The 15372-nt window shown below is 64.6% G+C and overlaps 1 protein-coding gene across 2 annotated transcripts in view; it reads right to left on the bottom strand.

Annotated features, from left to right (window-relative positions):
- BRD3 (bromodomain containing 3) overlaps nucleotides 1-15372 on the bottom strand; it is a 33649-nt gene that overhangs the window by 9716 nt on the left and 8561 nt on the right. For both annotated transcript variants that reach the window (XM_082402383.1, XM_082402384.1), the window contains exons 2-7: nucleotides 9001-9329; nucleotides 8020-8157; nucleotides 7288-7435; nucleotides 6311-6525; nucleotides 4133-4504; nucleotides 1674-1802 (exon numbers count right to left, since the gene is read on the bottom strand). In XM_082402383.1, coding sequence (XP_082258509.1) covers nucleotides 1674-1802; nucleotides 4133-4504; nucleotides 6311-6525; nucleotides 7288-7435; nucleotides 8020-8157; nucleotides 9001-9213 — 1215 coding nt within the window. In that variant the 5' untranslated portion in view covers nucleotides 9214-9329. The remainder of the gene's footprint in view (nucleotides 1-1673; nucleotides 1803-4132; nucleotides 4505-6310; nucleotides 6526-7287; nucleotides 7436-8019; nucleotides 8158-9000; nucleotides 9330-15372) is intronic.

Genomic DNA, 15372 nt, shown 5'->3' with positions numbered 1-15372 from the left:
TCTGAGTTGGGTCCAAAAGTTGGCTCAAAAGGCAAAAGTCTTGTCCTATCCAAACTGCCAGCTCCCACACAGCCTTGGGAGCACGCTCAACAAAGGTCCCCTCCCGCCAGGTGGCCCAGGTTCATTTCAGACAGGATGAGCGGCCACGAAGGGAGACTTCTCTGCTAGCTCAGACACCTGAAGCCACATACACCTGGTTTACACGCAAAAGACGCAGCCCCACCGACCAGGCGTCCGGCTCCCGTAAGAGCCTACTCTGGGTCCTGGTCCCCCAGAATCTCCTCCTGGGGTAAAGACATCTCAGAGGTACGCTGCTACGCAAGGCCATGACCTGGCCTGCTCTGGGCAAACGGCCCCCCGGCGGGGGTGGGGGTGGGGTCTACATCAGGCTGCTGCAGCGTCAGGCTCTAACCCCACCCAGCTTGACCTGACACAATCAAGAGCCAATTACTGAACAGTCATCAGTAATTAAGATTCCCAACCTCTGTGGCCACACTGCGGAGACCACCTTTTGCCGGAACAGAATCAGAGCCACTGCCCTCGGCCCGTCTGGTGCCAGCGCCGCCTGGCTTCCTCGTGGAGCTACTCGCAAGGTTTAAGAGCATCAACAGAGCGACGACAGCGCGCGGCTGCGCAAAGCCTCTCGGCTTCGTGGTCTTGGTATGAAACCGTGGGTCCTGGTGGCTTCCTCTGGGTGTACTGGGACCCCCAGGACCGCTCTACCACATTCCCCAGTGGGAGCCAGTGCACAGAGGGGGCAGCCCGCAGCAGCCAGGGCCCACAGGCAGGAGGAAGGTAAGGAAGATCGGCAGGACCCAGAGGCCTGGAAGGAGGCTCCTCCTGTGGCCCCGTCCGGGGCCTGGGCGATCAAGGACGCTCCCGAGTTACCGTACCGGGTTTTCAAAAGGGTTCTGAGCAAGGGACTGGGAACGTCTTACAGGACGACATTCTGGGTCCTGTATTTTACAAAAGCAACAGGCTGCGTGATGGCACAGAGAAGTTAAGAACAGACTCGGTGTACCGGCCCGTACAGAAACCCGCGGCAGCCCCCGGGCTCTGACAGATAATCACTCACAGGGGTGCGCGCACACTAGCGCACGCTCGCACGCCCGCGGCCTGTATGTGAGATCCGTGTGCATGTACGCAAAGTCCCCCCACTGAAGGCCAGACTGCGCTTCCCTGCAGGCCCCACGTTTCTCCCACATGCCGTCTGCCTTGTGGTCGGGAAAGCAACAGGCCGCACAAACAGCCGTCTCCCGCTACGACACCCACGGGCCTCACCGGCAGGCTCCTGACAAAGGGCCCCCGGCTCACGGTGAAGCACAGGGGAGCAGGCGTCTGCCTTCTCCCCGTCTCCGCCCTGGCTAGAGCACCCGCTGGCCCCCAGCTGCTTGCCGCTGCCCACCTGAGCCTGCAGCTCCCGGGAGGCAGACACTGGCCTCTTGGCCACCACGTCCCTAGGGAGCAGGCTCGGGGCCTGGCCGCCACTCGGCCGCCGCTCAGGAGGAACGTGCCCGTGCATGGGGTCCCCAGACACCCCATCCCTCAGCCCCGCACCTCCCCTGGGAGCCGTGCCCTCCCAGACACCCACGTCTTTCCCGGGTGCCTGCCCTGAGCCGCTGATTCCACCTGTGCCCCGGGGGCCCCTCCCCACACAGAGCACCTGGGGTTACCTGCAGCTTCCTGGCCATGGCCACCACCTCGTGGTCGGGGGGGTTGTACTTGTAACAGTTGGAGAACATCAACCGGATGTCGGCTGCAAAGCCCTGTGCGTCTGGGTACTCACGGCTGTCCATCTTCTTCTGTAACACACAAGCCACGGGGCGTGAGGGCACCGCTGTGCCTCGGGACCCTCCGCGTGTCCACCGCCAGCCCGAGACCTCGTCTGGGAGCCCAGGGAGAAGGTGGAGGGGTGGCCCCGAGGGCTTGGAGGGGAGGGTCCAGGACCCCACAGAGAGGCTGACGCTCAGGGAGAAAGAAAAAGGTGCTCCCAAAAGTCCCAGCTCCCGCAACCAAAGTTCCCAGCTCTACGTTTTGGCTAACTTTTCACACGCCGATATCCCTGTTGTCAGGAGCTCCGGTGGGGAGCAAGCAACTTCTGGCGAAAAGTCGCTCTCTACCAGTTTAGGGGGCTACTCAGTTCTCAGAATGAGACATTTAATTTTCTCCCCTGAGAATCCAGGTGCTGTTAAGCTAGCCTGCTTCACAGAGCACCAGGTGGTCCCACTGCCCCGCCGGGAGCACAGGATGACTGGCTCTGCCGGTGGGGACAGAAGTGCAGCCAGCCAGGGACCACAGTGTGGCAGCTAAGATCGGGGCAGACGGGGCAACGGCTCTCGAGGGAGAGAGCTCCCCATGCCTGGATGGGTTCACATAGATAAGAGCTCATCAGTCAGGGACCTCGTGTCGGGGGTATGAGGTGCCCGCTCATCCTGGGGGCCATGCTCTGCTGCAGTAGGACATTGTGGGCCGGAGCCTAACCACCTACCTCGCCGGCACCTAGACTAACAAAGTCCTGGCCTCGATGGAGGGGTTGGTGGTGGTCAGGCTCCAGGACCTGCAGCCTCTATAGCCTAGGACACACCGTCCTCCTCTGCCCCCCCCCCCCCGGAGAGCTTCCAACAGCACTGGGGCTGCCTGGCTTCAGCCCTCTGCACAGCCTCCGCAGTATGGGGTAGCTCAGCCAGGAAGGAGAAATGGGCACCCGAGACCCTCTCAACTTCTGCAAGATTCTCAGACTCCAGCCCTAATTTGACAGCCGGCCACTTTCCTGGTGCATCTGGGAGCCCAAGTACCACTGCCCCACTGTCAAAACCTGCTTGGAAAGAGCCAGCCTGAGCCAGGAGCTAATCCAGAAAGATGTAACCAAACCATTAGCTGGAAACATCTCTGGAAAGGGTGGCAACGACACCAGAGGTTAGGCCTTCTCTCCACCCGCCTCTGCTTTGCTTGGATTTTCGATCCTCTGCTCATATCTTACTCATACAAATTAAAAGAAAAAATCAGTCAAAGAAAAATAGCTGACACTCCTGGGCTCCCAGTAGGGGCAGGGCCACTGCAGCACTGAGCGTGTCCAAGAAAGCCGGAGCCCTGCCCTCGCAGTTAGGAGGAGGATCAGAGAAGGTGAGGAAGCTGCTCGGTCACCCAGCCCAGCCAGGCCCGCCTGACGCAGCCAGTTCCCCGGGAACCACTGCCCTAGATGGCCAGGTCTGTCCTGTCCCTTGGCGGGGAGGAAGACTTCCATTAAGGAGAGTCTGCCCCAGACAGGTACACGAGTTAGTGTCCAGGTACACGAGGCAGAATGACAGCCCAGCGGCTCAGGGCCCAGACCCCATCGGTGCAAAGAAACCACCTGCCCCTTTTGTGGGGTTACCTTTCCAGGTAACGGTCCAACGGCCAGGGACGTTCCTCAGACCGTCAGAGACCGATCCAGACCGAGGAAGGGCAGCTGTGCTGGGGCCCAAGCCCGACGGGGGCTCAGGAACCCCTCCTGCACGCACTCAGGGAAGACCCCAGGTCTCCTGCCCTCGAGGCTGCCGCTGCCAGCCGGGGAATTTTTTCCATCTCTGCCTGGCCCAGACCTGCTCTCCTCTGCTTGTACACAACTGACCTGACCCGGAGGAAAACCCACAAAAGCCAAGGGGGAAGCCCCCAGTGCAGGAAGACCCTGCTGCGGGAAGCGGGAGGCCAGGGCTCCTGGTCTCAGCTCCATCACCTCCCCCTCCAGCGCCCACTTCTGTCCAGGGAGGGGCTGGGCCACGGGAAGGGGCCTCCTTGCCTAACGTTACAAAGACCTACAAACACGCCAGGAAGAAAAGAACGAGATGACGAAACCGGCTCAAGAGAAATAGATGACGAGGAAGATGCCGGTTCAGTGAGCGTAGGGCAGAGCACACCTTCCTCCCTGACCCTGCCAGACCCATGCCAGGGCCCCGGGCCAGCCCTGAGGCCCCGCTTGCTGCTGGAGGGCAGGCCAAGGGAGCCGGGCAATGCCCCAAGCCTGCTGAGTTGCCCCCGGGCCGGCACAAGACATCAGCACCACTACAGCCCCGCAGGACGTCAGGCCGCCCTGCAGATGCCAGGGGCCGCCCAGACAGGGGAAGAGGGCCCGGCTGGCTCACCACCCACGAACCTTGACGGTGCTCAGGTCCATCGGGTGCTTGATGATGTCGTGGTAGTCGTGCAGCTCCAGGGCCTCGGCGTCCACCGGCTTGTAGAAGGGCCAGGCGTAGGCTGCGTGCTTCTTGGACAGCATCTCCTTGAGGATGCTGTCGCAGTGCCGCAGGTGCTCCGAGAGCCGGCCCTTCTTGCCCGCGTGCTGGGGCACCTCGCCGTCCTCCAGGTCCTTCTTGGGCGGCTTGATGGGGCGGCCCCCGCTCTCCCGCCGTGCCACCACCTTGGCCTGCTTGGGGTCCGACAGCGGTGGGGGCGACTCGCTGCGGCTGGCGGTGATGGCGGACGTCGTGGGCGTGGTAGTGTCTGCTTTCCGCTTCACGCCCTTCTTCTGTGACAGCAAAACAACAGTGAGCCCCGGGATCCGGGATCAGAACCGCTGCGGTGGCGCCCCTGGAGCGCGGACCAGCTGCCAGGCACCGAGAGAAGCAAAAGACATGCATGGCCGCGGCCATCCTCCCGGGGCCCCGCGCCACGCAGGACCCCGAGGCTCAGAGGGGCCACGTTGCCGGCCCGAGGTCACACAGCTGGCAGTGGTGAGGCTGGACTAAGAACCTACCCCCGGGCCGTCCCTGAGCCCCGCCCAAGCCCCCAGGCCCTGCGCGGTCACGGTGGGCGCTCACTGCTCACCACCTCCAGCGAGTGAGATGCAGCACGCTGCCCGCCCCGCGCCCGGTGGTTGGGCGGCGGCTCAGGGACTCGCACAACGGAGGTGGCACCGTGACTGGGACCATCACCAAGTGGGGCTGGGGCTTGGGGACAGCAGGGACGAGAGGACCCCCGCTGGTCAAAGGCCAGAGGGGCGTCCCAGACGCGGGCCTCAAAGCTGGCGCTCCCAGGACAGTGGCAGCCACAGGACGAGGGGGTCGGGAGGAGCATGCGGGGGGTGGGGGGGCGGGGGCAGCGGCCCAGCCGGGAAACACAAGCAGCAGCACGAGGTTTGGGACCAAGGACTCCGGGCGGTAAGTGCCTGGGCAGGGATGGACTTGACCCTGAGGGCAGCAGACGTCACAGAGCTACTTCCCGCCGGGGGAGGAAACACTGAAATGACCAACGAGCACTTGGTGGGCGTGTCCAGTGCGTGAGAGCGTGTCTCGTGCCTGGGTGGCCAGGGTCGCTGTGACCCCGAGGCCAGCCCAGGGGGCTCCCCTCCCCTCAGCTCGGGCGGGCGGAGCAGCCCCTGGGAGTCACGTGCACCCGGGCCGCCGGCCTCACGGGGGTCTGCTGTCTGAGCGCCACCAAAGTCGCCGCCCCAGCCAAGCCGCTGCCCCCAGGCTGGCGGGCACGAGCCACCCACCCACACACACTTCACGGGCGCCCACGGAGGCCAAGCACGTGCCACGGGGCCCGGGGGCTCATTGGGCCGTGGCAGACGGGACATGCTCCAAGACAGCCGGGCGCTGAGTGAGGCGGCCGGGCCAGGCGCCGCCCGAGTACAGGCAGTGAAGGCCACGGGGGAGAGGAAAGCGACGGAGATGGCATTTTACCTTGGGGGAGCCATTTAACCCCTCTGAGCGCCTGCTTCCTCATCTGTAAGATGGGGGAAATACTGCCTGCCCCAGAGGGTCGCTCGCTGTGAGGGTCAAATCGGAGAAGACGATACACATCAGTGGCCGGCACGGGGGCCTGCTCAGAGCAGGGACTCAGCCGTCCTCGCTGGCCCCGGATCTCGCGGGGAGCACCCGCTCCGAGCCCAGGCCCGGCCGAGGAAAGCCCCCAGGGAGCCGGGGGAGGGACGTGCGCTCACACTGGGGGGGGGGGGGGCGCGAGGAGCAGGTGGAGGCCGCCACCGCCCTCCCCACGCCAAGGCAATCCGAGCGCAAGCGCGGGCGGGGAGGGCCGGGGTCCCCCTCCTTCCTGCACCCCCCACCTCGGCCCACGCACTGCAAAGGCCGGCGAAGCTGGGGTTCAAGCGCAGCCGCCCTCACCAGCTGTGTGACCTGCCGCTCCGAGCCTCGGGCTCCTTGTCCGTGTCAGGAACCGCGGCCCACCTCACGGGCGTGGCGGGGGAGGGGACCCGTCCAAAGTCACATACGCCCAACGCCCGACGAGCGGTCGGTGCCAGGGAAAAGCGGCGGAGCGCCCTCCTGCCCGCCCCACACCTGCCTGCGTCCAGGACGCCCCGGGGGAAGCTCACCTTGACAACGGGCGGCGTGGGAGGGACCACGGGGATGATGGGCGTCGCGGGAGGGGGCGGGGCGGCAGCCGGGGGGACAGGGGCCGACGTGACGTTTGCAGTGATGGTTGGCACAGGGGTGGCAGCGATGACGGGCGTCTGGGAGACCGTGGGGGGGACACTCTGGAAGGGGGTTGCCGGGGAGACAGAGGACACGGCCGCCACTTGCTGCGTACCTTGAGGACAAAGGAAAGGAGGCTGAACTGACCCGGCTCTACCAGCGATGCTTCTGGACGCTGCCGGGACCATCCCCTCCAGCCAGAGCCCGCCGGGTGCCAGCAGAGCCCCTCCTGCCGAGACCCTGGCCCTCATCATGGCTGCCTCCGTGGTCTGAATGAGTGAGCCAGGACAAGGTGCACAGCCCGGTAGGAAGAGCCAGGGGGTTGACTCGGGTTCCACAGGCAACCAGCCTCAGCCCCGTCTGTAAGTGTGGAACACCCTGGCCTCTCTGGAGGGCTGGGTCGCCCAGAAGCTCACCGTCGGGATCCACCTCTGTTCCACGTTCCCGGACCAGGTGAGGTCACCCACACCCGGGCTCCCCGTGCTGACCCTGACCCCCACCGCTCCCTGACAGGTCACAGAGAACACAAAGCACGCTGAAGAGGCAGATTCCTCGGAGGGGACAAAGGGACAGTATGGCTTCCAGAAGCGGTGTCCTCAGAGCTGGGGGGTGGCGGGGTGGGAGAGGGGCAGCGCGGGGACACAGCAGGAGCACGACCCCTGCCCGGACCAAGGCTCCAAGGCAGGCGGCAGCACGGTCACCAGGCCTGCAGGCCGCACACACAGCAGAGGCCCGGCTCCCGGAGCTCTGATCATCACTGACCCAACTTGCAGATGGGAAAACTGAGCCCAGAGGGACCCTCAGAAGATACGCTGTCATCGGCACCCTGTCCGCCTGCCAGAGGTGGAGAGAAGGACTGCACGATCCACCCCTTTACCTGCACTCTGGGTTCCAGAAGCTGGTTTCCGGCCTTTGCCCTTTGGAGCAGGGGGTAATAACTCAACTTCCTCCTGGGGCATCTGGGCCACTTTCTGGAGAAAAATTTTCTCTAAGGCTTGGGCCATGAGCACTATGTCATCTGTGGGCTGAAGACACAGGAGAAGCAAGGTTACCCGCTAGAAAGGAGCCGTGTGTCTGCAGCAGACAAACACATGGTGGTTGCTCAAGAAAAAACATTTATTTAGAAAGCTGTGAAGGGATGTGGCGGGGCAGGAGGGAGGCAAAAAGAATATATTTTAACGTGGAAACTCTTGGAAGAATTAAAAAAACACAAAGGATAAAAACCACCCTTTATCCCAGCACACGAAGGAAAAAAGGTCCAAGCGTGTGGACGTTTTAAAGCGTTTGGTATACATCGACGCCCTCTGAAAAGGCTGTTCTAATGTTCCCTCCTTCGAGCAGGGGACGGGGCGGTGGAGGGGGGGGAGGGCGGTCCACACACAAGGCGACCGCTCAAACGCGTGGCCTGTGGGACCCGCACAAGGGGATCGCGGCCAGACAAGGGCTGAGTGCGAGGCTGGGACGCACCCTGGGCCTGTCTGAGAGCTGCTGCAAAGCGCCCAGCCCGGCGGGCACCGGCCAACCCCAAGCTGGCCCTCCACCCCAGGCCTCCCCGGGCCGGGGGCAGCTCACAGGGGCGTGTAGGGCCCACGCCACACCGTCTTCTTACCTTGTTATAAATATAACAATTTGTAAACATGGTGTTGAAGTCCTGCATACATTCACTCGCGCTCCAATAATAATTATTCTCCAGTCTCTTCTTAATAGTCCCCATATCCATGGGGTTTTTTATTATCTTATGATAATCCTAAGAAAGAGATTTTCAGCAGTGTTACTGTTGGATTCAAATTCATGACGACTTTCACGATCCCCAAGCACAGAGATCGTGCAGGAGACAGTCTTCTCAGGGAGCTGGGTACTGGGGCTGGACCCAAGTTTCTGTTCACCTGAAGGCAGGTGGGTGTGAGGTCTGGGGCGAGCGCTCGGCCAGCATAATCCCTGCCAAGCCTCTGGCCTGAGCAGGGTTCTGTGTGGGCGCACAGACCCGCAGGGCTGGGGCAGAGCCCAGAGCTGTTCTAGGCTCCGGAGGCGGGGCTGAGCCCCCTCCCCAGATTCCAAACTTCACCTGGGGGCCCGCAGTGCCCGGGGGCCAAGCTGGCCCAGGACCCAGGCCGCCAAGTGCTAGCCCAGGGCTTCCCCTCACAGGACTCAGGGGCTCTCTATTCGGGTCCAAAAGAGAAAGCCGTCGGATGGTCAGGTCAGCACCGGGCACGCAGCTGGGGCGCTATCCCTGGGAAAGGGGGCCGCACCCCTCTCGAGCACAGGGTTTCAGGTGTGGACGCGTCATTCCGCACGACAGTGCCGGGCACAGGATGAAGACACAGGTGAGCCTCTAGCCCCATCGCCGGCTCCCCCTCCATCCACCCACAGGCCACGGGTTCTCCCTGCTTCCTGCACCCGGGCGGCCGCCCTCCATTCCCCCACTCGCCTAAGTATCCCCTCTGCTCCTCGGTCATTGTGGGTCCTGAGCTGTGCCTGGCTTATCAGGACCAGCCGCCTCCAGGCACCATCTCTGCCAAGGCCAGGGGGGCCGTCCTCCCAGGAGTCGGGGCCGCGGAGGGGCAGGGGCGGCGGGTAGGGGGCCACTCACGGGCAGGTTCAGCTTGATGGCGTCCACGGGCTGGTAGAAGGGCCAAGCGAACTGGTGTTTCCAGAGCGTCTTCACCACCACGTTCTGCATGTACTGCAGCTGGTTGGTCTTGCGGCCGGGCTTGGCGGGGTTGGAGACCTCTGGCGGGGGCGGGTTCACGGGGCCCGGGACCGCCGGGATCCCCGCGGGGGTGACCGTCGTCGTGGTGGACATCCTCCGGCTGCTCGCTCACTGGCTGTCACGGCAGCAGCAGCTCGGCAAGGCCCTGGCTTCCGCTGTGCTCCCCGCCGAGGTGCGACATCCCATGTCTGGGCCCAGTCAGGCAGCACCTGCGGGGGAGGAGGGACGGCAGGGAATGGCCGGTCACCCCAGGCCCCGCGGCCTCGCCCGGGTCCCCGAGCACAGCCGTGCGGTCATGTGAGGCCACGTCGGTGCACTCCCCCCGGTCAGGCCAACCCTCACCTGTCAGAGAACCGCTCTCCCACTGCTGCCCTCAGGCTGGGGCAGGGAGAGACACAGGTGACGGGACAGAATGCCAGCAGGTGCCACCTGGGTAGGCGGGGAGGCGGCCGTCCAGGTGGGGGCCACTGTTGGCTCGCTGCCCCCCAGCCACCTGCCTGCGGGGGACTGACTCTACACTGTTCTTGACCGTGGCAACTTTTTAAGGAATGATCCACACGTAGAGAGCTACGACGTGGACCCAATGGCCGAGCCGGGCCGGCAGAACGTGCGTGGAACCACGCGTGGCACACAGGGCCAGGGCCCTTTGAGTGAGGCCACCGATGGAGGTTCTAATGTAACCATGAGAACGGGCTCTGGTTTGTGATGGTGGCTGGGCTGTGACACGGCCGGCCCTCGGCCAATCGGGGGGTGGGGTGGGGGGTGGGAGAAGGCGATGGGAGCCTGCAGCCTCAGCGAGTGAGGGGCTGCAGGACCACACCCCGACTCTCGGAATGTTCTCTGAGTGTGGAGCTGGGAAGGAAGCAGCCGCCGCTGCCCCACATGTGTCACCAGGAGACCGACTATACCAAGAAAAATGTTGTGCAGTAAAGGGTGAACGGGCCGCCCCCAGTATCAAAACCCCACCACGTCTTGGGAGGAAGTCGGTGGCCCCAATGTCACTTGAGGACGCAGAACGTGCTGGGGGCTGCATACGAAATCTGGACCCGGGCGGCATCTGTGCACGCTGCTACCCCGTAGGTGTTTATGTGCACCTGTCACGGATTGAGCCGGGTTGGGCTGGGTGGCAGGGCCCGCCCGGGGGCCAGCCTTCGGGGAGGACAGAGCAGTGCGTGTCGGCCGCTGGAAGCATGCCCTCTACGACTTGCAAAAGCAGATTGTTAAAACTTGGGAGAGTTTTCGAGCTGGCTGACAGCCGTCCTGCCGGCAGCCTGCTCTGCCACGTGGGCGTGTTTACACCACGGTCATCAGCACGAAGTACAGACCAGGGCCCCCCCGTGCCGGCTTGTTAAATAAACCCCAGCCAGTGCCTCCTCAGCGCCCCCCGACCAAGAGGGAAGAGGACTCAAAACGGACGTCGGGCATATCTCGCCCACCGAGCAAACCTGCCCCGCTCGCCCGCCCTGCCTTGGAGGAGTGCTCTGGAACACCCCTAGGGGCCCCACCTGCCCGCCATCCTGGGGGCCTGCAGCTCCTCTCCTCCACGCTCTCCCCAGGCGAGCGGGCGCCTCTCACGCACCCCCATCTCGCCAACCCGGGGCAGCGCCCTGGCCCCGCAGGGCAGCTCCGTAGGGAGGGCGGCCGTGCCTGCCGGGCTGGTGGCACTGAGGCTGCAACGCACCACCAGACGGAAAGGCGCCTAAGTTCTCACCCTTGACACCTCGCCGCCCCACCCCCAGCAGGTCTGACCCCGTCTGGCCCAGCAGCGCCGCCTCCTGCTGGGGACTCTGCGAACCTCCCACTGGCCTGCCCGCCCCTCGATGGCGTGCCCTACACGGGGCTCCTGTCCAAACCAGCACTCCTGTCCCGCTCTGGCCAGTGACTCGTCTCCCTGTCCTGGCTGCTGTGGCCACGCAGGCCCGCACCCTCCTTCTCCTCCTCTGGCTCCTCTGCCCCAACGCCACCACCTGCCAGGGCCTCCCGGACCCTCCCGGACCCTGGGCAGCTCAGGGGTGCAGAGCAGATGCCGGGGCCAGGCTCCTGTTCGCGATCCCAGCTCTGCCCTTCGCCAGCCATGGGATCTGGTCCCCCTGTGTCCCCACAGGGCTCTGTGAGACTAAAGGGATCCAACACAGAGCACTCAGGTCTGTGCTGCACGCATACCAATCGCCGCACGGTCCTGCCGTGACGGCTGCGGCGGCTCCCTACGTGGGGGGACCCGGGATCCGTGAGGGAAGGATGCACCCTGTTCCTGCCAGCCCCCCACCCTGGGCCTAGATGCCGGCCCGGTGCACCGCGGGCTGCCAGATATGGGGCGGGTGGGCAGGTGCCCAGTACCCGGCGCCGCTGCCGCATGGTCCAGGGAGCAGGGAACGGGCGGGACACAGCACACCGGCCTCCTCCGAGCACAGGGACAGACGGACACAGCTCTCTGCAGGGACGTGCTGGGGCTGCCGTCAGGACCCTCGGCCTGGGCTCTGCCGGGCCTCCCTCTTCTGACCGATGACCAACTACCCCACAGCCGCGGCTGAGCAGGAAGCCGGCCCCCGCGGCAAACGCCGGACACACCCCCATCGTGGGGTGAGCACCCAGGGGCTGCGAGGCAGAGCCGGGGGCTCCCAGGCTACGTGGCTAAGCTCTGAGCCCAGGGCCTGGCCCGGCACACGCCCACCGAATGCCAGCGTTCACCCCAGGCCACAGGGAGTCCCGAGGTGTGGAAACACTTGGGACCCCAGCAGGGTCTGTGAGGTCTAGAGGGGACACGTGCACAAGGTGCTGGATGCCCCACGGCCTGGGGGACGGCACGCGGCAATGGGACCTCCCCCTCTCTGCGAACAGGAATGTTGCCCCCAGCACCTCCACTGGAACGAGGCGGGGGGGCCCCCCATGCACTCAGAACCCTGCAGGAACGTGCGGATGACCGCAGGGGTCGTGCTGTCCCCCGTCAGGTGGTGCCACACAGCACCCCCCACGGTGGAGGCAGGCGCCTGGCTTGTCCTCTGTCCCCAGCAGCCTGGGCACCAGCTCGACAGGGAGGAAGGACGGACAGCTAGAGCGTGAGAGGTTGGGGGGCACCCCCCTCCCCAAGCCCCTTCCATCCCAGGAGCCAGGACCCACCTCCTGGGAAGGGCTGCGTGGCTGGGGAGGAGACTGGCAAGGGACAGCCGGGGCGCTTGGGCATGACCCTCTCCGGTGGGACATACAATCGCACAGGTCGCCCTGCGCTGTCCCCTCTGGGGTGGCAGGTGGAGTGAAGCGGCCACGCAGCTCCCTGCTGGGGCACAGCCTTCACTCCTTCACACGGAGCCCAGACCTCAGGGCCGGCATGTCCGGGGCAAGCGGAGCCGCAGTGAGAGCCTGGCCTTGCCTCTCCCGCAATCCCACAGACCCGGCAGCGACCCCGAGGAAACCAGACCCCGGCTGAGCATGGACGGGAATGCAGAAGGCCACACGCCGCCTCGCGACGTTCCCACGAGGGGCAGGAAGATGACGGAGGTCCCCAGCACTCAGGACCTCACACCCACAGCATACGGTCCCCAAGGCTGCTTTCTCCCTTTCTGTTTGCGTTTCTGAACCGGTGGATTTTTTTTTTCTTTTTAAGAACGTGTTACTTTTGTAAAAAGAAAAAAGTGTAAAGGGATTTCTCTTTTGGAAAAATGCACAAACGTGGCCAAGCATCTCAGAGCTCGTTTCCCTTCCTCTGGGGTCTGGGGACACGGCCCCGGAGTCTGGGGACCAGCCAGGCAGCCCCGTGTGCTCCGTCCAGGGGAAATCCGGGGGCCGCAATGACCCCGAAGTCTTGGCTCGCCCTCGGCAGGGGCACCAGTGGGAGGCGCGGTCGGCCACCCCCGCGTCGCCCGGAAGGCCGAGAAATCCCCCCAGCGCCCACCTGTCGGGGCAGCAGAGGGACGAGGGTGGGTGCCAAGGGTGCCGCCCATGCTCCCCGCCGCCAGCAGCTGTGCTGTCCGTCAGCCTCCCGGTCTGGGCGGGGGTCAGCGCCACATGCTGAGACCGGAAGGCACAGGCTGCTTCCAGAGAGAAGCTGGAACTTAAACAGTCTACCAGCTGACCCTCTCACAGGGCTCAGCCCCGAACCGACATCAGTAACGGACAAGAGGTGCGGAGGGACGTGGGGTTTGAAACGACAGGAGGGGAGACCGCGGGGGAGTCCCCCACTACCCGCGCCCGGGGTCCCCCGGCCGCACAGGAACAGACTCTCACCGTGCTTCTTGGAGAAGCGCCAAGAAGTACACTGGGGGGTCGGCCACGGCCAAGAGCCCTTCAAACCTCTGCTGAGGGTGAGACGCCACGTGATCCTCTGAGGTCAATGACCAGGCCTGTCGCACAGATGACAAAGCTGGGGCTCCTCCACCCCGGGGCTGTTTCCTGAGCCCACCCACATGGAGACTTGGGGACATAAGCCCAGGACCCCACGCCTCCCCGACCTGGCTCCTGGCATACGCGGGTGACACGGGGTGAGAGGAGGAGCCGGGCAGCTAAGGAACCAGATGGCCCCACTGCAACCGACGGCAAGGCCACCCGGCGAGCCCTGGGGGCAGGCACAGGCCAGCAGTGCCCCTCCAAGTCCCTGGTCTGATCCTAACTCCCGGCCAGAGATGCAAGGAGGGCCCCAGACACGAGGACCACGCAGAAGGGGAGCGGGGAGTGCCCACTTGGGTCTGCCACACCGGGGTTCAAATCCCAGCTCCCCTCCTGGCTGAGCCCCGGCAGCATGGCCATCAGCTGTCTAGTGCCCCCAACGCAGCCCCACGGATGGAGGCATGGCTCCCCACCTACGAGGACGTGGGAGGCCAGGGACGTCACTGACAGTGGTTAGAGACCTGGGTGACACTGGCCCCTCGGGTGGAAAAAAGAAGGTGCCCGTGGTTCCCAAGCCACGTGGGGAGGGGCCACAGCAAAGGGACAGGGACAGAGCCCGAGGGTCCCTGGATACACACCTCTGCGTGCCATGAAGACACAATGAAGTCACACTTGGGACGGACCCAGCCTATGGAATGGGATGGACCCGTTTAAAACACAAATAAATGCAGCTTCCCACTTCTCCCAGCCGCCACGTCCCAGCGGACCAGGAGCAGGCCGTCACTCTCCTCCCGACTCCACGTGGTCCTGGCAGGGAACCACAGGCCACCCAGCTGAGCCGCCCTGGCCGGAGCCGGGGAGCCGGGCAGGAGACGACAGAGGTGCAGACAGAGGCGGCCTGTCCTACGGAGCACGAGGAAGTGCCCTGCTCCTCCCCACGGCTCCTCCCAGGCCTGTCCCCTCCCGGCGGGCACTGGCCCCTCGGGTGGTCTCCTCGGCCCAGCAGGCCTCGGCTCCATGTGCGAAGACAGGCCGTGCCAGGCCCCACCCAGGACAGAGGCCTGGTCACCCTGCCCACCAGGCCTCACCAGCTGGGGACCCAAAGTTGCCATGGGGGCCTCCAGACCTCCTCCTCGAGGGAATCCCAGTGGGATGCCCACAAGCCCCCAAATCGAGAGAAACAAGGCAAATTCAGAGCGGGGGGTGGGTACCAGAAGGGTCCGGCCCGTTCCCATGTTCCAAGCCATTGAGGCTGGGCGGGGAGGGGCCACAGAAGGAGCAGACAGAAGGTCCGGCTGGGACCCCACCCCGGGTTCCCCAGTCAGCCCATGGCACCCAGAGCTCACGGGTGGCACACCAGCTCAGGCTCTCACCACACTGTCGAGTTGCCCCCTGGGGGCGGAGGCAAAGCCCCCACAGACGCCCACCCTCCTGGGACAGCCCGTGAGCCCCAGGGACACCTGACGTCCCCTCACTCCAGCACTAGGACACGAGCAGGCATCGCCCGCCGGGAATGGGGGGAGCAAACACCGCCACCCGGCCTCATGGGACAGGCCAGAGCCTGACAGCTGCTCTCCCCAAGCCAGGCATGTCCTGAGTGAACCTTTTGGGTCTCAGAACCCAGCGAGTGCACCATTCCGTGGGGCGGGGGGGGGGGGGAGGGGGTCTCCCAGAGACACCCCCAGCCCCCTGGGTCTGAGATAACATACTAAATCAGACACGACACTCTGCAGGGAAACATACCAACAACGTTCAGTCTAAGAGTAAAAAAGGACCACAGACAGCCTTGTATCAGTTGTCAAGGGTCAGCTCTCATCGCAAAAGAATCAGGAGAAAAGCTCACTCCCCAGAGTAGTGTTCTGGGGTCACAGCTGGAACGGAGGAAGGCGGCCCATCACGGGGGTCGGATTCTCCGCCCAGCCCGGGACCCCT

Source organism: Balaenoptera borealis (assembly GCF_965194805.1).
Source record: "Balaenoptera borealis genome assembly, chromosome: 8".
Classification (NCBI taxonomy): Eukaryota; Metazoa; Chordata; class Mammalia; order Artiodactyla; family Balaenopteridae; genus Balaenoptera; species Balaenoptera borealis.
This window is presented reverse-complemented; position numbering and strand designations above follow the sequence as displayed.